The 21,975-nt window shown below is 34.4% G+C and overlaps 4 protein-coding genes and 1 long non-coding RNA gene across 5 annotated transcripts; 3 read left to right on the top strand and 2 right to left on the bottom strand.

Annotated features, from left to right (window-relative positions):
- LOC18588494 (arginine--tRNA ligase, cytoplasmic) lies at positions 436 to 6,768 on the top strand. The gene is made up of 18 exons (XM_007012937.2): positions 436 to 627; positions 1,154 to 1,224; positions 1,329 to 1,468; positions 1,639 to 1,714; positions 1,811 to 1,912; positions 2,048 to 2,263; positions 2,539 to 2,619; positions 3,140 to 3,223; positions 3,339 to 3,443; positions 3,900 to 4,078; positions 4,454 to 4,538; positions 4,742 to 4,928; positions 5,085 to 5,154; positions 5,266 to 5,335; positions 5,571 to 5,660; positions 5,995 to 6,063; positions 6,137 to 6,241; positions 6,522 to 6,768. Exons 1-18 carry the CDS (start codon positions 522 to 524, stop codon positions 6,630 to 6,632), a joined length of 1,947 nt encoding a protein of 648 aa, XP_007012999.2. The 5' UTR covers positions 436 to 521; the 3' UTR covers positions 6,633 to 6,768.
- LOC18588493 lies at positions 7,174 to 8,435 on the bottom strand. Its single transcript, XM_007012936.2, has 3 exons — positions 8,036 to 8,435; positions 7,716 to 7,940; positions 7,174 to 7,607 (listed from the first exon to the last, which is right to left on the bottom strand). Exons 1-3 carry the CDS (start codon positions 8,320 to 8,322, stop codon positions 7,592 to 7,594), a joined length of 528 nt encoding a protein of 175 aa, XP_007012998.2. The 5' UTR covers positions 8,323 to 8,435; the 3' UTR covers positions 7,174 to 7,591.
- On the top strand, positions 9,309 to 9,813 carry LOC108663177. The gene is made up of 3 exons (XR_001929186.1): positions 9,309 to 9,412; positions 9,521 to 9,627; positions 9,730 to 9,813. It is a non-coding gene; the product is annotated as an uncharacterized LOC108663177 (long non-coding RNA).
- On the bottom strand, positions 9,842 to 13,751 carry LOC18588491 (mitogen-activated protein kinase kinase 6). The gene is made up of 8 exons (XM_007012932.2): positions 13,560 to 13,751; positions 13,242 to 13,326; positions 12,414 to 12,548; positions 11,494 to 11,718; positions 11,207 to 11,389; positions 10,823 to 11,046; positions 10,163 to 10,208; positions 9,842 to 10,051 (listed from the first exon to the last, which is right to left on the bottom strand). The coding sequence occupies exons 1-8, from the start codon at positions 13,631 to 13,633 to the stop codon at positions 9,959 to 9,961; spliced, it is 1,065 nt and encodes a 354-aa protein (XP_007012994.2). The 5' UTR covers positions 13,634 to 13,751; the 3' UTR covers positions 9,842 to 9,958.
- Positions 17,268 to 21,302, top strand: LOC18588490 (glucan endo-1,3-beta-glucosidase 13). Its single transcript, XM_007012927.2, has 4 exons — positions 17,268 to 17,618; positions 18,891 to 20,165; positions 20,525 to 20,558; positions 20,739 to 21,302. The coding sequence occupies exons 1-4, from the start codon at positions 17,564 to 17,566 to the stop codon at positions 20,890 to 20,892; spliced, it is 1,518 nt and encodes a 505-aa protein (XP_007012989.2). The 5' UTR covers positions 17,268 to 17,563; the 3' UTR covers positions 20,893 to 21,302.

The raw sequence follows: 21,975 nt of genomic DNA, 5'->3' as shown, positions 1-21,975 counted from the left end.
TGTAATCTTTGTGTATCGAATTTCATTTTATATTTATTTTTTTCAATTTAAACGTTCTAACGATGAAGATTATATTTTTATATATCATTGATTAAATTTTAAATTTAAAATGTTATTTATATTCTGGTATTCATTATTTTATTTTATTAATATGTTTAAATATAATCTTTAACCGTGCTGAAATTTAAAAGCTTTATTAAATAGTTTTCTATAATTTTATATGCATACAAGTGCAACTCCAATAAGGTCCTAATTTTGTTATTGGGTCCTTGCTATTCAATAGCTGACGTGACACGATTTCATTGGCCAAAATTAACGAACGATAAAAATTGAGGAAAAATTATAGTAAAAAAACCCCAAAAAAAAAAGACCACATTAGACGCACGCACACCAAAGCATTGGAGGGAGGAGGAGGCAACGAAAGGGGAAGGGAGGGTGGGGCGGGTAAGGCAAAGGACGCAAAGGGTTTTTCATTTCGGGTTGCTATAAATAAAAATATTGAAAAGAAGAAAGAAAAAGCTATGCTGGCATCCTTAACCCTTTTAGTGCCGCCGGCATCGCCTTCTCAATTTCTTTCCTTCAATCGCCTCTCTCATTTCCACTTCTCTCCTTCCATCACCGTCTCTGGTCAGTACTCTTTCACTCTTCTCACTTCCTCTTTTAACTCTACTCGTTTAAGCACTCGCTGATTTACTGCCGTCACCTTTCTTTCTTGCTTCTGCTTCTTCTCACATCCAATGCAAAATTTTCCATACTATTTGTGTAGTTCCTTTCTTTTATTTTTTTTTGGTGGATTTTCTGACGCATGTTTTAAGATGGAAGCTTCAGTTTCATTTATTCTTGTTTTATATTTTTGAAAATAAAATCAGTTAGAAGAGAGGTAAAATTAAACATCAGTTTTTCATTTTTTGTTGTTGTAATTGTTCTTAGTGGAAAAACATTTTACCCTCTTGTCGCAATGCATTAAGGAAGGTGTTAAATAGGACCAGTTCTATCTTCCATGTAATATTGAGACTTCACTTAATTGAATTTTTCATTTTTTTGAGTAAACAATTTCACTTCGTTTGGCTTTTTTTTTTAGAATTTTTTTTAAATTCAAAATTGGTTGAGCATCCGTAATGATTTTATTTTGATAATCCCAAAAATTAGACAGATTTATTGAGAGTGACATCTAGAAGACTTGCTTGGGCAGCGAAGACGCAGTCAATAACGACAATGGCAACTGTAAGTTCATTCAACTGAAAGTTTGTGCATTACTTATTTGTATGTTTTAATTGTATTTTGCTAGATTAAGGGTACTGATTATTTTATTTTAAACTGCGCGTTAGGGAGAGGATGAATGTGTGGGCAATGTGAAGGTGCAGTTAGCAAAATTATTTGAAGCTTCGCTTAAAGTAACTGTCCCTAATGAGCCAGATGTAGAGCCATTGGTAGCTGCCTGCACTGGGAAGTTTGGAGATTACCAATGGTATTGTATAAGTTCTTTTATTGCAACAATACATATGCCTAAGATGGTGTTTTTATTTCGTTATGAAATGACAGGTTATTTGTCATTCGAACTTAGAAGTAAGTTTAACTAAATTCAACCTTTGTTATGGACTGCTTTTCTATTTCGAATCGGGAATTTCTTTGGTGCAGTAACAATGCCATGGGCCTGTGGTCTAAAATTAAAGGGAAGGGTACTCAATTTCGTGGGCCTCCAGCAGTTGGAGAGGTGGGAATTATTTGATTGTACATGTTTTCAGTATCATACTTTGATTCAATAGATAATCTTTAGTTTCCTCTTTCATTTACTTGTTTCTTTTGTTAGGCTATCAAGAATAATCTCCCAACCTCTGAAATGATAGAATCATGCTCCGTAGCTGGTCCTGGATTTGTAAATGTGGTATTGTCAAAGAATTGGATGGCTAAGGTGGTTCGCATGTTCCACTATTCTTACCTCCATGAATAGTTTTCATTTGCTTTTATTGAGCTTAATTGGGCTTTTCTTGTTGTAGTTATTGGATTAGTCTTCTAAGATAGTGTGGCTGTTTTGTTGTTTTGACAGAGCATTCAAAAGATGCTAATTGAAGGTATTGATACATGGGCACCAATGCCACCCGTCAAAAGGGCAGTTGTCGACTTTTCATCCCCTAATATAGCAAAAGAAATGCACGTTGGTCACTTGAGGTCTACTATTATTGGTGACACACTTGCCCGCATGCTTGAATTTTCAAAAGTTGAAGTACTTCGGCGAAACCATGTTGGTGACTGGGGGACACAGGTAGGTGTTGGTTCTGAATTGTGCATAGAAAGCATGGATTCTTGTTCATGCTCGATAAGGGCTTTAGCATTCATCTTATTCTGAAGTTTGTATCTATTCTTGGATGCTGTTCATGATTGAAATGGACTGTAGTCCTTCATCTTATTGTAGTCTTGCCATATGCATTAACCCTTAATTTCTTTTAAAGTCTGCCACTGTTGAAGGAGACGTTTATATATCTCTTCACAATGTATCCGTGAGTAACAATTTTTATAACTTTCCTATTTGTCTTGCAGTTTGGCATGCTGATTGAGTTTCTGTTTGAAAAATTTCCAAACTTTGAAGATGCTAATGAAACTGCCATTGGAGATCTACAGGTGAGTGCAAACTATCAAATTCCTTTGAATTTTGAAGCTGAAGGAGAAATATGCAAAGCATTGCTAGCGTGGACTGAGCAAATAATTGTTGATTCACTTTCTTTTTCTTTTCTGTGTGTGTTTTGTTTTAGAGGCAATGCCTTTTTACAAGATAAAGTATCAATGAAGTTTGCTATGAATGTTAACTTTTATTAATGTTCATTCAATAAGTTTTATTTCTAATTAAGCAATATATCTTGAATAAGCATTGAAAATTGCTCTTTTTATGCATATCATATTAATCCATATTGGAACTCAATAGTAATTCTTTTCTTTATCTTATATTTCCCCCCAAACACAAATAGATTGCTTATGTGGCATCAATAGCTCATTTTTTTGTTTCTTATTAGTATGAGATAATATCATTTTAACGTATTTGATGGTTCTTCATACATTAGTTTATTTATGAATGAAAAAGATGGCATACTGATTTTCAAAGTCGAGTGATTGTGTAATTCTAACTTGAGGTTGACTTTTTTAGGCATTTTATAAAGCATCAAAGCAGAGATTTGATGCTGATCCTGCATTCAAGGAGAAAGCCCAACAGGCAGTGGTGCGCCTTCAGGTAAAATATTGATTTTGTAAAAATATTAGTGGGATTGATTTCTCTGAATGTACTTGGATTCATTAATAGTTGAATTTCTCTCTGCAACATTTGCTATTCTTAAACTCATTTCCAGGGTGGAGAAGACAAGTATCGTAGGGCATGGGCACAGATATGTGAAATCAGCCGGAATGAATTTCATAAGGTCTATCAGCGGCTTGGAGTTCATCTAGAAGAAAAAGTAATTTCTCTGCCTAAAGCTCTATGTATTGATGATACTGAGGCCAGCTTGGCAATTTTTCAGGTGCAGCTTTATATGAAATTCTCTGTATAACATTCATTGGTCATTGGAAATCTCTTTCCTTATGATTTACTTTTACGTTGTGTTTATATTTTGGGCCTATTTATATAATCATCTTCAATCTTGTACAAACTGTAAATATTCATGTTTATTGAACATATATATAATCACCGCAAAGATTACACAAATGCAATTATACACAATTACATGCTTACACAAATGCAATTATACATAATTACATGACTTTCTACTGAGCTAGTGATAGTGGAGGAATATATCTTTTTGCTGAATGCGAGATTTCTATAACCTCATTAAATTTGTGTAAACTACCAAGTTCTGTTTATATTGCAAATGTGCTCCGAATTTACATGTTTATGAGTATTTCCTTGTTGACAGGGGGAGAGCTTTTATAATCCCTACATTCCTGAGGTTATAGAGGCATTGACCAAACAAGGATTAGTAGAGGAAAGTCAGGGAGCTCGTGTGATCTTTATTGAAGGTGTTAATATACCTCTTATTGTGGTGAAGAGTGACGGTGGTTTCAACTATGCATCAACTGATCTGGCTGCTCTTTGGTAAGTTTTCTTCCTTGAATATGATTTTATAAGCCTTCATTGCTGTTTTGCGTCTCTTGCAGAATATGTGAGTGTGTCAGATTTGTTGCACAACCAAAATTAGAGTGGCTAACATTACAGAGTGGCAGCTGGTTTTTTAAAAATTCTGAAGTATGTAAACTTAGATGGTTCATTGCTATTGTTTTCTTTTCCATGTTGATCTCCTGGGGTACTTGTTAATCTTAGGCCAATTTGCTTTGAGGAGTTTACTGTTTTACTGATTATGGCATTTGTTTTATAAAGTTTACTGCTTTGCTGTGTTGATGTGGAAAATGTTAGCCTAGGCATAAGAATTAATCAGCATATTTGCATCTATCTTTTTACTTCAATTTGTAGGTATCGCCTCAATGAGGAGAAAGCTGCTTGGATAATATATGTAACAGATGTAGGCCAGCAGCAGCATTTTGATATGGTCTTCAAAGTATGTACTCAAAGCTGTTTCCTTAATTTTTTTATGAGAATTTTTAAAAATATTGTATTAATGAAGTGAAACTTCCCTTTATTCTAATTACGTACAACTACTAGATTGATGCATGTGGAATACTACAAATTAAGGTTCATAAAGTGCTGTTCCAACTTTTGACCTCTAGCTATAGGCCTGACATTATTTTCGTTTCTTTTCAGGCTGCCAAACGTGCAGGGTGGCTTCCACACGGTGATGGTTCATATCCCAAAACTAGCCATGTTGGTTTTGGCCTTGTTCTTGGAGAAGATGGCAAGCGTTTTCGAACCCGTAACACTGAAGTAGTTCGATTAGTTGATCTACTTGATGAAGCCAAGAGTCGAAGCAAAGCAGCACTTATTGAGCGTGGTATAGTATTGAACCTTATCTCTGTTGTCACAAATGTTTCTCAGCTCTCTTTGAGTTCTTTATGTTTGTAAAACTATTTGTGATGTATGTGTTAATGCAAGTTCTAGCTGTTGTCAAACTTCTTGTATCTGAAATTGCTGCTTGGGTGCTGATCAGGTAAGGGTGAAGAATGGACTGAGGAGGAGATTGAGAGTACTGCTGAGGCAGTTGGTTATGGTGCTGTAAAGTAAGCTGCTTATCATGATATAAACTTGTTTCTCTTACTGCTATTCCTACGTTCTCTGTATTTCTTGTTCCATGTTGGTATCGTATTAATATTCTTGAATTCTGATTACAGGTATGCTGACTTGAAGAACAACAGATTGACCAATTACACATTTAATTTTGACCAGATGCTTAACGATAAGGTGCCTAAACAATTTTCTTGCTTTTTGACTGTAGATTTTGGGAAGCTATATTGTTTCATCATTTTGTGTTTCTAATGAAATTTTTTTTGCTGAAGGGTTCTTATGTTTTATTCCCCTTTTTCTTTTGATTGTCGTTTGCTGACTGGTCCTAATTCTGCTAATGTCGTTACTGTTCTATATCACTACAATCACCCTTAGCATCTGATTCTTGCCTTCTAAAAATTTTTTGTGACAGGGCAACACTGCTGTTTATTTGCTGTATGCTCATGCTCGAATCTGTTCAATCATCAGGAGATCTGGTAAAGACATTGAGGAACTGAAGAATGTAAGTTCCCTCTTAACCTGAAGCTGTAGCTTCCTTAAACTGTTAGTTGCATTTGCACCACTTGTTATTGTGCATCCAACCTGTATTGACATCAAAAGAACGACCAGTTCTTTTTGCAGAAAGAATTGAGGCTTTCTGTAGTTTTGTATCTTTGGACGGTGTGGAATATATTTTGCAATGTTATCTACATATGGGTTTTAAATCTTGATCTTTCACTTAAAAATTGGAGGGGCAGCTATTTATGTATGCTCTCATAAGGCTAGTAGCGTTACTCGTTTGTAGCAGATTCAATGTCTGTAACTTCTGCCTTTTTGTATCTGTTCATTTCTAACAGAAGGGGACAGTAGTATTGGGGCACAAGGATGAGCGTGATTTGGGGCTTCATTTGCTACAGTTTGTCGAGGTAAGAACTCAAATCCAATCAATTCCTTGCTTCTTGACCCAGGGTTGGTTTGACACATTTTATCTAACTTCAGGTTGTTGAAGAGGCCTGTACCAATCTGTTACCAAATGTTTTGTGTGACTACCTCTATAATTTATCAGAAATCTTCTCGAAATTTTATAGCAACCCCGAGTGCAAGGTATGATCTGTAATCGAATTTACAGTTTCTTGGTAGTGTAATGTTGGTGGTTTGATTGTTACCTGCTGCCCTTAAAAGAGCGCAGAACAAACTAGCTTTAGAGGACAGCGGTTTCTACCACTACATACCCTATCTCGAAATTCAGAAAATTTTATAGCAGCCCCAATTTTTTGTAAAAAACATTGTGGCATGTGCATAGAAGTCATGAACAAAAGCGTACGCATGCAGATTTAACTGTTGCTAGCCTTATCATGTAACTTCTGGTTGATAAATTGGCCAGGTTATCGGGTCAGATATGGAAACGGGCCGACTATTGTTATGTGAAGCAACTGCTGTGGTCATGAGAAAGTGTTTCAATCTCCTGGGAATCACACCAATTTACAAGATATAATATTGTGTAAACCTACAACCTCTTGAGAAAGGGAAAAAAATTCATATATCCTCAACCTCCACAATTGTACACAGATCATATTAGTTATTTATTTGGAGAATTTTGATTGTGCACGTAATATTTTTTTGGACATTTAGCTGCTTAGTTTCTGAAAAAGACGCCGGCTTTAATCCTTCCCACTTAAGGCATTTGTACAGTAAGCCTCTATACCGTCCTCAATGAAATTAATGGATATCTCTGCCTAATTAAAACAGGAACAGCACTTTTTATCGGTTTAATTCTCTGACAACAGGCAGGAGGGATACCTGTCTCCATTGAAGTGGCCTTCAAAAGAGAAAAAGGCAAAAACTTGTCTTAAAAAAAATTGATTTAAAGTTCAAATCCTTTTCACAACATAAAGAGCTGATATCCATCTTTACTGTAATCCATTCTTATTGTCAATGGAGGAGTGCCCTTATTTTATTATTGAGAAGGTGGGATTTTGGATTATTCTGATATTGTGTCCATGCCAAATACAACTTTTTGTCCGTGATGCCAACTCTTTGTGAATTCATGGATTCTATTCCTTCTCGATTTTAGTTTGAAGAGGAATTCCATTGACAAAGTTTTCTTTTGTATCAGCGACTGAATTTGATTCATTCAAAACTTAAAAATATTTTTAAACAACGCTGGTTTTTCTTCTCTATCTCGTCCTGCATAAATGAAAATGCCATTGATTCATCATGCTTTTAGTTTCAGACGATGGTATTTCATCATAACAGAAGGTAATTGCTAAATTAATTGCTCCCCAAAAATCCTCGATGCTGCCTGCCTGCCAGCCAACAACAACAACTCAATAGCTCGCTTGAATTACAGCTTCCGTTATTCATGTTTCATATCCCATTTGTCTTTCTTTCTCTCTGTGTGTGAAGACGATTTGTAAAAAGAATCCTCCGAAATGATGAGCTCAATAGTTGCTTTCATGACATCAAAAAGCTATACATTCAAAAACCCATCCTGTGCACATTAGAAAGTTGTTGTGCAATGGGAGATGGAAGGTTTACAATCACTCACTAATCACGAAAGTACTAATACTTCTCTTACCGAGAGAAGACGTTAGAGCAACCCCGCGAACTTTTCTTTGATATCGTAGCTTTAGGGCTATATGACTTGTTGTTGTGAGCATCTAGTCCCCATCCATGGCTCTTGCATGACTTCATTTTAACTCTATAAGGAATCACTTTCTTTGGAAGGTCTTCTATGCTCCTCACCCTTGCTAGAGATGTGAAAGATTGAGACTTCCCTTGATAATGTTTAGAAAGACCTCTCCTGCATGTTTCAAACAAGCCCACTGATCTCAATCTTTTTGCTTTCTGCATAATTTGGAGAGGGAGAAGAGAGGAGAAAAAGATCATATTGCGTACCTGATAGGTAGTTGAGCCATGAGCTCGGACAACTCATAGAGAGGCCCATTGGATGATAAAGATGATGACGATGATGACGTTGCAGAAGCTGCATCCTCAACCAAGTCTGATGAAGATATTGAAGAAATGGAGTTTTCTGAATTTTCAAAGGAGGATTCAATGGATATGGAGTCCATTGTTTCATTATTACCTCCTACCATGATCGTCAGCTTACTGCACCAAGCGTCATTGCCATCCATTTTCTTCAGATTCATATCTTGAAATATTTGGCTTGCTTCTTCACCCATTTGGATTGCAAGAACAAGATCTGAGTTCTGAAAACCCTATATCCCATGTGGTCCTCATGGAGGGAGCACATACACATATATATATGCCTGTTTGATATCCCTGATTTACATTTTATAATAAAAAAATAGCAATCTTTATTGATAATATTTGGCGATAGATATGTAAGTACTGGATAATCTTGACCTGTATTTGTTTATTTATGGTTATATTTTATTTCTCCTCCTGTTCCTGCCTTCCAAGATTTGTCATTATCAACTCCTTATGGTCTTGAATTTATTAGCTTTCTCATACGACTAGGAAATCGGATAAGGTCTACGTTTGAAGGCATCCATATCCTAGTCACCATCTTTTTTTTGTTTGGCTGAAAATCGGGTCGCTATCTGTGGCAAATTTGCCTCAAAAAGCCATGACACATTCTACATGTTTGCATGTCTCAAGGCAATCCCATTGTAAAACTTGCCAAGGCAATGGAGTAATCTCTAGATGTATTGGGACAAATAAGAACCTCCCCATAAGTTCAGGGAAACATTTTTTGGTGGGTTTAGGTGTTCTGTTTTTTTACCACTAATCCTTGTTTTCCTCCCCCGCTTACCATTCAATTCAATTTGCTTACAATTTGACAAAGAAAAAAGAATTAAATTAAATTCTTGTGGCTATATGTGGAAAGTCATTAATCTTGTCAGTTTCCTCATAAATTCCTCACGAGGTTAAGGCATCAGCAAGCTCAATTTCTTCTTGTAAATTATTTAATACGAAAAAGATGTTCAAAACCCATCTTGAAAAATTTGGCGTTGAGATGGAGAGAATCAATGATTTCAGCTGTCGGATTCAAGGAGCCTTTAATTGCCAGCTGGTGAATAGGATCCTGATGTTCATCAAATGATTTCAATGTCTTACACCTACCCTTATTACAACTGTCTTCTATTTTAGGAACAGCCAATTTTTATATGGTCAAAAAAGCAATGCAAGCTGTGTATTCTTTTAAGAAAACAAGCCTGGCCATGGTGGCATTTCCTCGAAAAGTTGAAAACAATTTTCCGTGGGGCATTCCTAGTTTCAATCAGAATTTAGCTGCATCCATGCCCAAAGGTCTTTTAAGTGTTAACTCGGACAGATCATTGCCAATGCATAAAATTAGTATTTACTTCTTATAATTGATGGGTTTCTGTATTTATTTTCTTTTCTTTTCTTTTACAGGTGGGTTGATAAGGTACGGAATAAGGATAAGAAGGTTGACCTGGGAACAAATCATGATGGGAAGTAAGGGCATTTGATGGGCAGTGGAAATGCCGCCACATGCTTTTGTAAGTAGGCCTTGCCGTCCTAGTTCTCTAATTCTTATCCCCTTTTAGTGCCCACAGCTTTGAACCCTAATCAGCCCTTTTGCTGTTTATTCTTCTCCCCAGGTTTAATACCCACAGATCCTACTCTGCCCAACAGATTATTTCTTCCTCAGGTCATTGTTATCAATGTGTAGAGAGGAAACTTGTTTCATAGTTGAAATATTAAACCTTGATATATAAGAGCATAAGGTGGAAATTGCTACAAGAAATTCTTTATGTATGTTTGAACAAGATAAAGAGTGATGCTCGACCAGAACATTTTACATTCAAAAACATATTACTACAAGGCAGATTATCTTGGGTAATTCACTGGAGGTTCCAAACTACCTACCAAAATCCCAAGATCAATGTCTTTGCCTTCGAACTTTTTGATGAAGGGATGACTCTACAAGAACAAAAGAAGTTTCAATCAATGTTTTAAATTAGGGAGGAAATTCTTCCATGTAGAACTTTTGAGAATCTATCATAAACTTGGTGGTAAACCATGTGAACTTACCAAGAGGTCCAAAGAAGATGCTCTGTCTCGAGGGTTCTTCTGTATGCTAAAAGTGGAAAAGGAAATAGGCAATTACATTACTATTCATCGATCACAACAAAAGCAAATGGAATCTGCCAATGATAAGAAGGGAAACCAATATAGACAAAAAATGGGAGATTCTAATTTACATCACACCAATTTGAAATGTTGTTCTGAATGATGCAGAAACTTAGTGTAACGAAGAATATTATGTAAAGAAAATGAAAATTAGTGTAAAATCTTCTCAAGAATATGCCACAAAAAAAGAACAAATATGTAACTCGCAAGAGATTTTGCTGTCCAATAACTTCAGGAAGATACGACGAAAGGCAAGTATGGGATATATGGGTTGTCTTCAAACAAAATTGTAGCATATTACTATATCCATAAGCCTCTGAGGATCAGATTTTGGTTCCTAGAGATATCGAAAAGGTGGGACTACATCATGTAATGAACTTATGCACCAATTTTTCTTGCTACATGCTCCAAAACTGGATAGCATATCGGACAGGGTTGCTAGCTTACACTAGAGGCCTAGAAAATGGCAACAGAATACTAGAAAACAAGCACTCAGAGACCAAGTTTGAGCGATCTCTTGGATGATATGATATAATGCAAAATAAATACGTAGGTATTTACCAGGCTGATACAAATGAACAGAACTCTGGAGAGAATTGATCTGGTGGAGCAGTTGGTGGAGGCTTTTCCACAATTGCCTGCAAAAGCTCATAAAAGCTAGGCCAGCTTTGCTGATCTTCAGATTGCATATACGGGAAACGTCCAATAGCACACTCAAGCACGACCATGCCCAAACTCCAAATATCACTGCTATAGTCGTAAGTGCTCCCACTAATTCTCTCTGGCTACAAACCGGAAGAGGATGAATAAAGATAAATTTTTATATCAAATCTTAGAGAGGATAAACACATTGAAATAGCTAATCACAAGCAGCGAAACGAGATGCTATGATGAATGGCAAACCAAAGGTTACAAAGTGATTTTAACTGTGGAAACTCCACATACCGACATGTAGTTGTAAGTTCCTACAAATGTATCTCTCTGGCCCATGGAGCTAGCTAGCATTGCACTGACACCAAAATCAGTGATCTTCACTTCCCCTTTATGGTTTACCAGTAGATTGGATGGTTTTATGTCCCTGTGTATTACATGCCTTTCATGGTGCAAATAGACAAGACCCTGTAGGACCTGAAAATAAAAGTTACATGAGCAGAAAGAAGAACTCTTTGGATTTTGCTAGGACTTTTGTTTAGGTCATTCATAAAATTTCCATAGACAAGGAGGAAGAATACCTGCTTACACACAACTGCAAGATATGGTTCAAGAATCGTTTTAACTTGTCTGATCACATCGGCCAGAGATCCACGGTCCATGTATTCTAGCACAAGAGATATGGCTCCATTGTGATAGAAAGAATGGTAGCAAACTACAACATGTGAACATTGTGATGCCTGGTTTATTTTAAGCTCCTGCACAATTTGCTTACGAATTTCCTCTTGTATGTTCATTTGGATGACCTGCATTACATAGCCCAATGAATTTCCTGGAATCTGATTTTCCTCATTTATAATGGCAATGTTCTAAGCATTTCAGAATTTCTTACTCTCATGTAATATTTATGTCAACATACAGTATATGTATTTGTAATTAAAATAGTGAAGACTTCAATATTTAGTCAAAATCAGGGAAATGTTAAAATGTTTTTTTGTTTTTTGAGGATTTCCTTTTGCAGTTCTAGAAATCAAACAATTATGAAGACATGGCCATATCTAAATCATACAAGAAAAGAGAAGCACAGGTTATTATATTCCTTTTGGTGTTAATCTGTACTACAGTATGAAGCACAAATAAGAAGTATGGGAATGGGACAGGCCTTCCCTCTATGTTCTTGTAGATCTTCAACAAAATAGTACTACATTTCAAATTTTCATTGTGAAAATGATGCCAGCATTCAAGGTCGTAAGTACTACTATTCATGCCTTCTTTTGCCACGCTCTCGCCACAAACTATCATGATCCGCATTTTACATGTACTAGGAAATTCTCACATCCTACATGACTTGAAAGAGGGAGGAACACTGATAAATCCTATAACATCAGTTCCTCGTTTAAATTATAAGTTAAAGACAATAAGGATATCAGCAGAGTCTCTTAAAAGCAAGTTCAAAAACTAACAAGCAATTGAAAAAGGTTTGTCGGTCTTGAACAATTACCTTCAAGGCAAATAATCTTCCAACCCATTTATGGCGAACAAGTTGTACTACACCACCACTTCCCTTCCCAATAACTTTGATGGTCTCAAGGTCTTCCAATGAGAAATCAAAATCAAGCTCCTTGCCGTCAGAAGGCTGCTCAAAAATAAAAATAAAAAAAAATCCAAAAAAGAATATCTTGAATCCCCAGAAAGTTGATTCTAAAGAGCAAAAGGATGAATAATACTATGGTAACTTGAACAAGCAATGCTGTGTACCCCGACTAGTTAACTACATGTTTATCCAACCATGAACACAAAACATACGGACTTTAGAGAGAAAGGAAAAATAGCAAGGATTTTGAAGGGGAGAGGGCAGAGGGAGGTAGGAAGAACCGAAGAAGGAAGAAGGAGAAGTGTAAACTAAGCAATGGAAGAAGCAAGAAAACCCTGAATAAGTAAATTGGTCCGAGAGTCCAAAGTTAGAAAATTAGATACTAATGGAAATCACAGCAGCACCCTTCTCCACGGTTTCCCAAATCCCAAGTTATTTGAACTCAATCCCAACTTTTAAGCATCAATAGTGTTCTTGTTTTTTAAGGGTAAGAAAGACGCAGCAATAAAACATAGTAATTGAAAAACAGAGTCAGAGGTACACTTGCAACACAATACTAATATCAATCAAAAACAACTGAGGAACAGTTTATCCATGGGCAGACAGATCATAAGTAACTTACATGAACAAAGTAAACTACTTAAAACTAAAATGGAAGCAAAATTTAACATTACTAAAAGAAGCAGAAGCAGACTTGAAGCTGACATAAAGGTTCTAGATTAGCTTAAAACTTACTCGAGATTCTTTTTCCTCGGAAATGAGCCGCAAGCCTTTCTGATTAAGAAGCAAATCACCATCATGAAATGTCCCACTCGCCGTCCTGAGGATATTATAGCAAAAACAAAAAGTTTCAAATTCAAAAATACTTTCACCGACATTTGGCTAGCATCAAAACAGAGCAAATGCTAATGCAACGGAAACCATAAACCGATCAATCCATAAACTTCGATTCAAAAAGCGATTCCTAGTAAATTAAAAAGCGCTGTTCAAAACTAAAATCTAAGCAATCTCTATAAATGCTTAAGGAATAGCAAAAAATGCAATAGAACTTACAGGAAAGAAGAGATAGGGGTTTCCTGAGCAGGAACAGAGAGCTTCAGTTGCTTCAATGGTTTCTTGCTCTTCATTTTCTTTTCTTAATTTCAATTTTTCGAAAAAAAAACTAACTATTCAGTTAGGGTTTGCATAACGGACTCTTCAGAAAAAGAGAGAGAAACAAGTTTTTTTTTTATTATTATTAATTGAGAAAGTGGTGATGGATTCGTTGGAGTAACACGAATTCAAACGGGAAAGACCGCGTAAAAATTTAATTCAATTTTTATGTATTTTATTTTTATTTTTATTTCTCGCACAATATAGACAAGTCAAATAATACAGAAAGGGCAAATTATATACTCCTAGTAGTAATCTTATGTGGACGGGCTTTCAAACCTATGGTGGGATGACCCAATATGGGAAAGCAACACCGCTTAATTCTGTGTGTTTACATTTTGATTACCCAAATTTAGGACCATGGGAAACGTTTCAACTTTCAACTAGGGGCATATCTACAATAAGTTTATGTTATGTGGCCTTACCGTATTTTTAATATTTTTTATAAAGTAGGTAAAACGTGGATCAATTATGTTCAAATTTCTTATTTTGATATTTTTATTTGTAAAAAAGAAGAAGTGAAGAGAAGTACAAAATATGTGTTGATGGTTATAATAAATATAATAATAACTATTAGTGAGAGAAGGTATTATTTTTTACATTACATTTGAAAGTAATTGGCTAATCTAGATAATATACTTAAACTTAAAAGTAATATGTGTTGATGGTTTGTGAACAAACCATTCAATTAGCCTCGTTAGTTCAGACCTCAACAAAAATTGGACTGCTTTCATAGTTCAGTCCAATTCTGAGCCCATTTTATCAGCTCTGATCTGGTCTCAAGGGTGATGGCTCACCAAGTAATGTAATGCTGACCCGACTTATATGGTAGCTGTGGGCTGCATGGCTCAATCCAATCCATTATTTTTTTTATTCTTTCACATAGAAATATACTTAAGAAGGTAGAAAACATTAATATTTTTTTAAAAATTTTAAAATTTTCTGTTATTTGGATAAAAAATCAAAAATATTTTCAATGGATTACATCATCTTGTAAAAATTATTTTCTATCATGACCTATCTTCAATAATTTTCTACTCTAACGCTATAAAAATATTAGCATTCATTGATTATGAAATATATTCAAAATAATTTTTCAATACTAAATAATTATATAAATAATATTTAATTATTATTTTTATTTATTGCTCATCATATTGTTATACTAGTTTGTTTGTTAAGTCAATAAATCATAAATTATAAATTAAAAGAAATAAAAGTTTTTCATGTATGAAAAACTTATTTTCTATTTTATATAAAAAAAATTTCTTTAATTGACCTTAACTATTTTGTATTATATTAAAAATCATAGTATCTTAGTAAAAATAATTATAGTGATATGATACCTACGAAATAATTAAATAAAAATAATTAATGATACTTTGTTAAAAATAATAATAATAGATAAAGAGATGAAAAAAAGATAATAATAAGATTTTATTATTTTATTACTTTATAGGATTGATCTCACAAGAAAGAGAAGATAATATTTGTCAATGGGATCAATAGAGAGAAAAAGTTAAATTAAAAATGTATTACCTCATTTTTTAAGCGTAAGACCTTTTATGCTGGTTAATATAAAATTTTTTTATTAAGGATTCTTTTGGTAACCTGAAAATAACTTGTTGACGATTTTTTTTTGTGTAAAACATTTTATAAGAAAATTTAATATTTTCAATTGTTTGGATAAACCAGTAAAAATACTTTTTATTATTTGAATCATTTTGTGAAAAATATTTTTCACCATCACTTGAGGAGTTATTTAGGTGTTAAAATGACAAATAAGAATTGATTATAAAACAATAATGTCATTTTGTTTTCATATAAAGACCCTATTTGGTTTATACGATTTTAAATATTAAAATAAAAAAAATTCATACAGAAGTAAATAGCTTTCAAACTTTGTATAATAGTAATAGTATTAGATTTTTATTGATATAACAAGCAATTGGACCATAATGCTTTAATTTTCAAAGAAATAAGAGAAAATAGAAAATAAAACGATATATTTGGCATTAAAATTTTAAAAAATAAAAAACTTTTAAATAATATCCTTTGAATTTTGGATTTTAGATTTTTTTATAAAAATAAAAAAACTCAAATTTTACTATTATGTTATTATTTTTTTGCTTTTTTTTTTATAGTATTTGTAAAGAGTGGTAAATGAAAGAGAGATTGCAACTTGCACTGGAGAAAAGTGAAATGCAAAAGAAGGGAAATGAGAGGAATAGATATTTCATGAAAAACTGACGTGTTTTTAAAAGAATATAAAGATAAAGCTCCTCTTAGCTTTTCTTCAAGTTCTTTTTTTTTTTAATTTTGTCTACATGAGCTTCTTAAAATCCTATTTGATTTAACTTCTGTTTTTAAGATGTAGATAAACTGAAAAAAAGCTAAGCAAAGCACTAAAATTGAGAATAGAAATGAAAATTGAAAAAATTAATAATGATATTTTTCAAAACATTTTACTACATATTGTAATGAAAGTAAGCTTTAATTTAAAAAAAAAGTTATCTCATCAATTTTTTTATCATAACATTATAAAAATATCAGTATTCATCAATTAGGTAAAACATTCAAAATTTATTGAAATATTTTGTGTTATAATTATAAGTAAAATATATTCAATTTATAAATAAAAATATTAATTGTATCAAATGATTTCATTAAAAATATTTTTTAATTTTTATAATATTGAATAATTTAAATATTAATATGTTCATTTTAAATTTTTTTAAAATTAAATATTAATACTCATCAAGTCTATACTGTTAGACTTTGTATAAGAGTTTTTTTAGTTATTCGAAAAATGTATTATGCTCTTTCAAGGGTGTCAGACATTTTACATAATTAATAAATATTTTTTCTATTGACTTGTAAAATATTTTACATCTAAAATAAATTTTTTGTCTTCTAAACAAGCATTGTGTTAAAAATGTTTTTCAAAAAATATTTTATATCAAAACTAATGGACCTAAGTTGTAAGAGTTTTTACACTTTCAAATATAAAGACTATTTAAAAAAAAATAAAATTTACCAAATGGAACTTAAGTTTCAACCTTTTTTATTGCAACTCATGATCTTCAAATCTCCGTGGTATTATGTTCCTCCTATATATTTTTTCTTTTTCAAGTAAAAGGAAACAGATAAAACTAATTAATACAAATTAAAGCAAAAAAAGATAAACACGACATTATTACAACTAAAAGATGAGAATGAAAGTAAGTAAAAAAAATTGGGGCAAAACTTTTTCAGGACCGTTACTTACGCATTTACTTTTTATTATGGTCGATGCAGTAAATTAAAGACTGCAATATGATCCAACAAAGGTAAGTCAGTAATGATTTATTTAAGAAAAAAAGACAAAAATTTAACCTTTGAGAGAAAAGTAGGAAGAAATAATAGGGGAGATTTGTGCTGCAATGAAGTGGACGTGGACCATTTTGAGTCCTGCTTGGTGGGCATACGAGTGAAAAGAAAATACGTGGGGAATGGGAACAGAAGCAAACAGAAGTGAACAAACATGCTTAAGGACAAAGGACCGGAATCGACATGCTTCTCTTAACTGGAATTGATAAAACTAATTGTGAAATCCGGTCCGAAACACTGTCTCACTCTGACACAAAACACACCGTACATCAAACCTCAGCCAGCCAAGCTTAAGTGCTCCCCTCTCTCTCTCTCTCACTCTCGAGCTCCGAGAGAAGGCTTTCTTTGCTTTGCATTTTGAGAAGAGCGAGAGCGTGAGAGAGAGAGGGAGAAAGAAAATAGTGACGTTACTCTCTAGAAGAAGAACGTTGTAAGTTTTACAGACCCTAGTTGAGTAAACCCACTAAGAGTAAAGTAGAAGAGAGGAAGATTCTTTGGATTCCTTTTTCCTTTTTTTTTTTTTTTTGAGTTGAACAATGGCTTCAAGATTCAAGCTTGTCTTTGCAGTTTCTTTGTTGCTTCTACTTTTAGGTATGTGCTCCTATCTGTCTCTTCTCTTCAGTGTTTTTGCATTACTGTAACAGTGCTTCAGTTTGTGCTTTTCTCTCCCGCAATATTTTACTTTATTATTGGCCATTTCTCTGTTAATCTTTTGCTTAGATCTTTTTATTTTTCAAACTTCAATATTTAATTTTAAGTACCCAAATTTCTTCTCAACTTCTTCTGACTAAAAATCTCAGCTTTTTCAGCACTTCGCTTGTGCTGCATTATTTTCTCTCATCAGTCACTCTCTTTCTTAATGGTTCTTGCCTATAAACTCCCTTCCTCTGTTGTGGGTCTCCTTGTTTTGATTACTTGCTCTGTGGGTTATCTATCTAGTCAGTCTTAATGCAACAAGAAATATTATCTTTGTAGACGACCGGATGCATTAGTGTCCTTGCAGTTACCCACTTGCATTTAAGATCATTCTATCTGGTAGGTAGGGCTTCAACATCTAGGGCAGCAAGATTGCAATATTGAAGTCGTTGGACCCCTTGATGATCTTCTTTAGTTTTTGTCAATCATAGATTCACCACGTTCCATGATGGAATGCTGAATCATGTGACTGATTATTAGTTCTTCATTTCTAAGGGCCCCTTTATTAGCAAGATTAGCGCCAATGCCATGACATGAGAGCCATTTGCACCACAAGTAAGGTGTTTGGCTGTGCGATTCAAACTTTCTCACCTTATTGTTCCCACGGTAAGGTGCCCAATTGCAACTGCAGCCAAGGAGATATAAGGCTTGGTTGGCGCAGCGGTGACAATGAATACGGTCCCCCATTGAAAACGGTAAGATTGGGGTTGTAGTGGTGAGATATAACCAATGGTGGGACAACGTTTGTTTGGTAGAAGTAGTGGTGGCAGTGAGAAGAAAAAATAATCATTAAAGACATTAACCTGAAAGTGTATTAATAAATTATTTTTCATATATATAAATATTATATTTATATCTTTTTTTGCCCTCATCCTGCAATGTGGAATAGGTAGAAACTTTTTTGCCATATTTGGCTGGGATTATGTAGGAAGCAGTGATCATTGTAATCATATTGCTTGCTAAAACTTGTTATCTTTTTCTGTGGAAAAGAAATGCAATGTAATGTTTTTTCCTTGGGAAATGCATGTTAATCATTGTGTGTTATACAAGAATTTCACTAGCTCCTCTTCCTCTATTTACTCATATAAGGTTGCTCACTTACTCTGTCTTTTAAACTGGGTTGAATGATTAGTTGAGGACTGTATCTGATGCCAATTTCTATGTCAGATTTCTGCAGGGGAAGCATAGTTGGAGTTTGCTATGGAAGGAACGCTGATGATCTCCCAACACCTGATAAAGTAGCACAACTGGTTCAACTTCACAAGATTAAGTATCTCAGGATTTACGATTCTAATATCCAAGTGCTGAAGGCATTTGCAAACACTGGAGTTGAACTTATGGTTGGAGTTCCAAATTCAGACTTGTTAGCATTCTCCCAGTTCCAATCAAATGCAGATTCCTGGCTAAAGAATAGCATCCTTCCATACTACCCAGCCACAAAGATCACATACATCACTGTTGGTCTTGAAGTCACAGAGAGCCCAGATAATGCCTCTGCCTTGGTTGTACCTGCTATGCAAAATATCCTCACAGCATTGAAAAAGGTTGGCCTGCACAAGAGGATTAAAGTTTCAAGTACCCATTCCCTAGGGGTTCTGTCCCGATCATTCCCACCTTCTGCTGGGGCTTTTAACAGCAGCCATGCATATTTTTTGAAACCTATGTTAGAATTCCTGGCCGAAAACCAGTCACCTTTTATGATTGATTTATATCCTTATTATGCTTATAGGGATTCTCCAAACAATGTCTCTTTGGATTATGCTCTGTTTGAGTCATCCTCTGAAGTCATAGATCCAAACACTGGTCTACTTTACACAAACATGTTTGATGCCCAGATTGATGCTCTTTATTTTGCCCTGATGGCTCTAAATTTCAGAACAATAAGGATTATGGTCACTGAAACTGGTTGGCCATCCAAAGGTTCATCCAAAGAGAAGGCTGCAACTCCTGACAATGCCCAGACTTATAACACCAATCTAATTCGTCATGTTATCAATGACTCTGGTACTCCAGCCAAGCCTGGTGAAGAGCTGGATGTGTATATTTTCTCATTGTTTAATGAGAACAGGAAGCCTGGAATGGAATCAGAGAGAAACTGGGGCTTGTTTTATCCAGACCAGACAAGTGTCTATAATCTGGACTTTACTGGAAAAGGTGCTGTTGATATGACAAATAGTGGGAATGGTACCAAATCAAATGGAACAACCTGGTGCATTGCTTCTAGCAAGGCTTCTGAATCAGATTTGCAGAATGCCCTAGATTGGGCTTGTGGTTCTGGAAATGTGGATTGCTCTGCCATTCAGCCTAGCCAGCCATGTTTTGAGCCAGATAACCTAGTCTCTCATGCCTCTTTTGCATTCAACAGTTACTACCAGCAAAATGGGGCTAGTGATGTTGCATGCAGTTTTGGAGGAAATGGGGTCAAAGTTGACAAGGATCCTAGTAAGTCTATTTTTTACTCAGAATCTGATTACATTCCCGATTATACCAATTGATATTACATGCCAACTAAGCTGCTTAGTGGTGTTAATATTAGCTTAAGTGAACCTTAAACTATTTTTGACGTAACATAAAACAAACTTGCTCCAACATGCCTAAACTCAGGTGCTACTATAATTTGTGCGTTTACCTTTTAATTAAGCTATCTTTTAGCCTCTTAGTTTTGGCATGATTTTTGAAGTCTAGAATCTACCTGTATCTATTGGTTGATATATTTTTTTACAGTGTGATGGTGTCATTTCAGAATTCCATTCTGAAATGATTTTGCTCACCAAGCAACTAATTTTGAATTATCTGTGCAGGCTATGATAATTGCATGTATCTGACCACTAGAGGGTAAGCTCAGATTCTGAAATATCTCACCTGCCAAAGCTCCTTTTCATTGTCATCCTTCATTTTGCTGTCCTCTTTCTTTGTTATATATCATCACTTTATACCTGCTTCCCTTGATTTGATCCCATCTTTTGGACACCCGCCATCCAATGTACTAAAGTTGTTCTTGTAATATTCATGCAGGATCAACAAAACTGCAGCAAGTAACACGACTGCCATGGCTAATACGTCTTCCTCCACGCGGGCTGAAGTGTGCGCATGGATTGCTACTTTCTGTCTAATGACTTTAATCTCATTTGTTTTGAACCTGGGCAACGTGGCAGTTGCATCGATTTGAATAGAGTTGAGGAGTCTGATATGGATATGGAGGTGCCTCAAACGAGATGAGGGAGATTGATTCAAGAAATTTGAGGTGGGAAAGAACTTGCTGCTGCCTCTAGTTTTTATGTGGTATTGATAGTGCTGAGTGCTGACAAGATGCCGTATAATGAGAATGTATATGCTGTCCATCGCTGCTTGTGTTAAATGTGGTGAGATTGCAGTATCCTGTGTTAGTTGCAATTTTCATGCTAGTTAAAGTTAAAAGGCTGAGGTTCTTGTCCCAATTTTTTTTTACCCTTAATACCACTACCTTGATAGCGTGTTTGGTTCGGGAATGGAATAGCCATTCCCAGTATTGTGAAGCCCCTTCTATTAACTTTGTTTCACAAGAATAGTTATTTCGAAGAAGGGTCATTTTTAAAGAAACTTGAATAGTTATTATCAAGGAGATCTCCGTGATAGCTATTCCAAGCATGGAGGAATAGGTAAAAAAAAAATTTAAATTAAATTACTTTTAAATTGATTAAAAAGTTATCATCATATATAACATAGATATTTTTCATTTCATAATTACTTTCTCCCTATCCATCTACTATCTTTCTCTCTAAGGTCTCTCAACGGAGGGCGGTGGCATTCGGCGACGGGAAGAGTTGGTGTTTATTGGGATATCCCATCATTCACATCTCCAACGGTTGATTAGTGGGAAAGAGGAAAAGACAAAAAGAAAATACTAAAACGAAAAATTAAAAATTTATATTTTAAAATTAAATTAAAATTTTAATAAGAAATTATAAAAAATAATATTCAAAAGTTTAATTATTAATATTTTAAAAACAATCATATATTATAACAAAAATTGTTTTTGTTATTTATCATTTATTTTTTAATTATTTTTGGTAATTAAATGTTAGAATAAATTATAATGACAATTTGTATCTTATTTTATTTTTTAAATCAAATTAGATAATAACTTTTTTTTTTTTGAAAAATAGTTATTCCATGCTTTGAAGACCGTTAAAGTGAAGATTTCCAGTTGGAAAGAGGCCCAATTCTAGGAAGGATTCAACCCACGTTACATTCTTCCCTTTCCACCAGAGTG

The sequence above is a fragment of the Theobroma cacao genome, chromosome 9 (genome assembly GCF_000208745.1).
Source record: "Theobroma cacao cultivar B97-61/B2 chromosome 9, Criollo_cocoa_genome_V2, whole genome shotgun sequence".
NCBI classification, from domain to species: Eukaryota; Viridiplantae; Streptophyta; class Magnoliopsida; order Malvales; family Malvaceae; genus Theobroma; species Theobroma cacao.
This window is presented reverse-complemented; position numbering and strand designations above follow the sequence as displayed.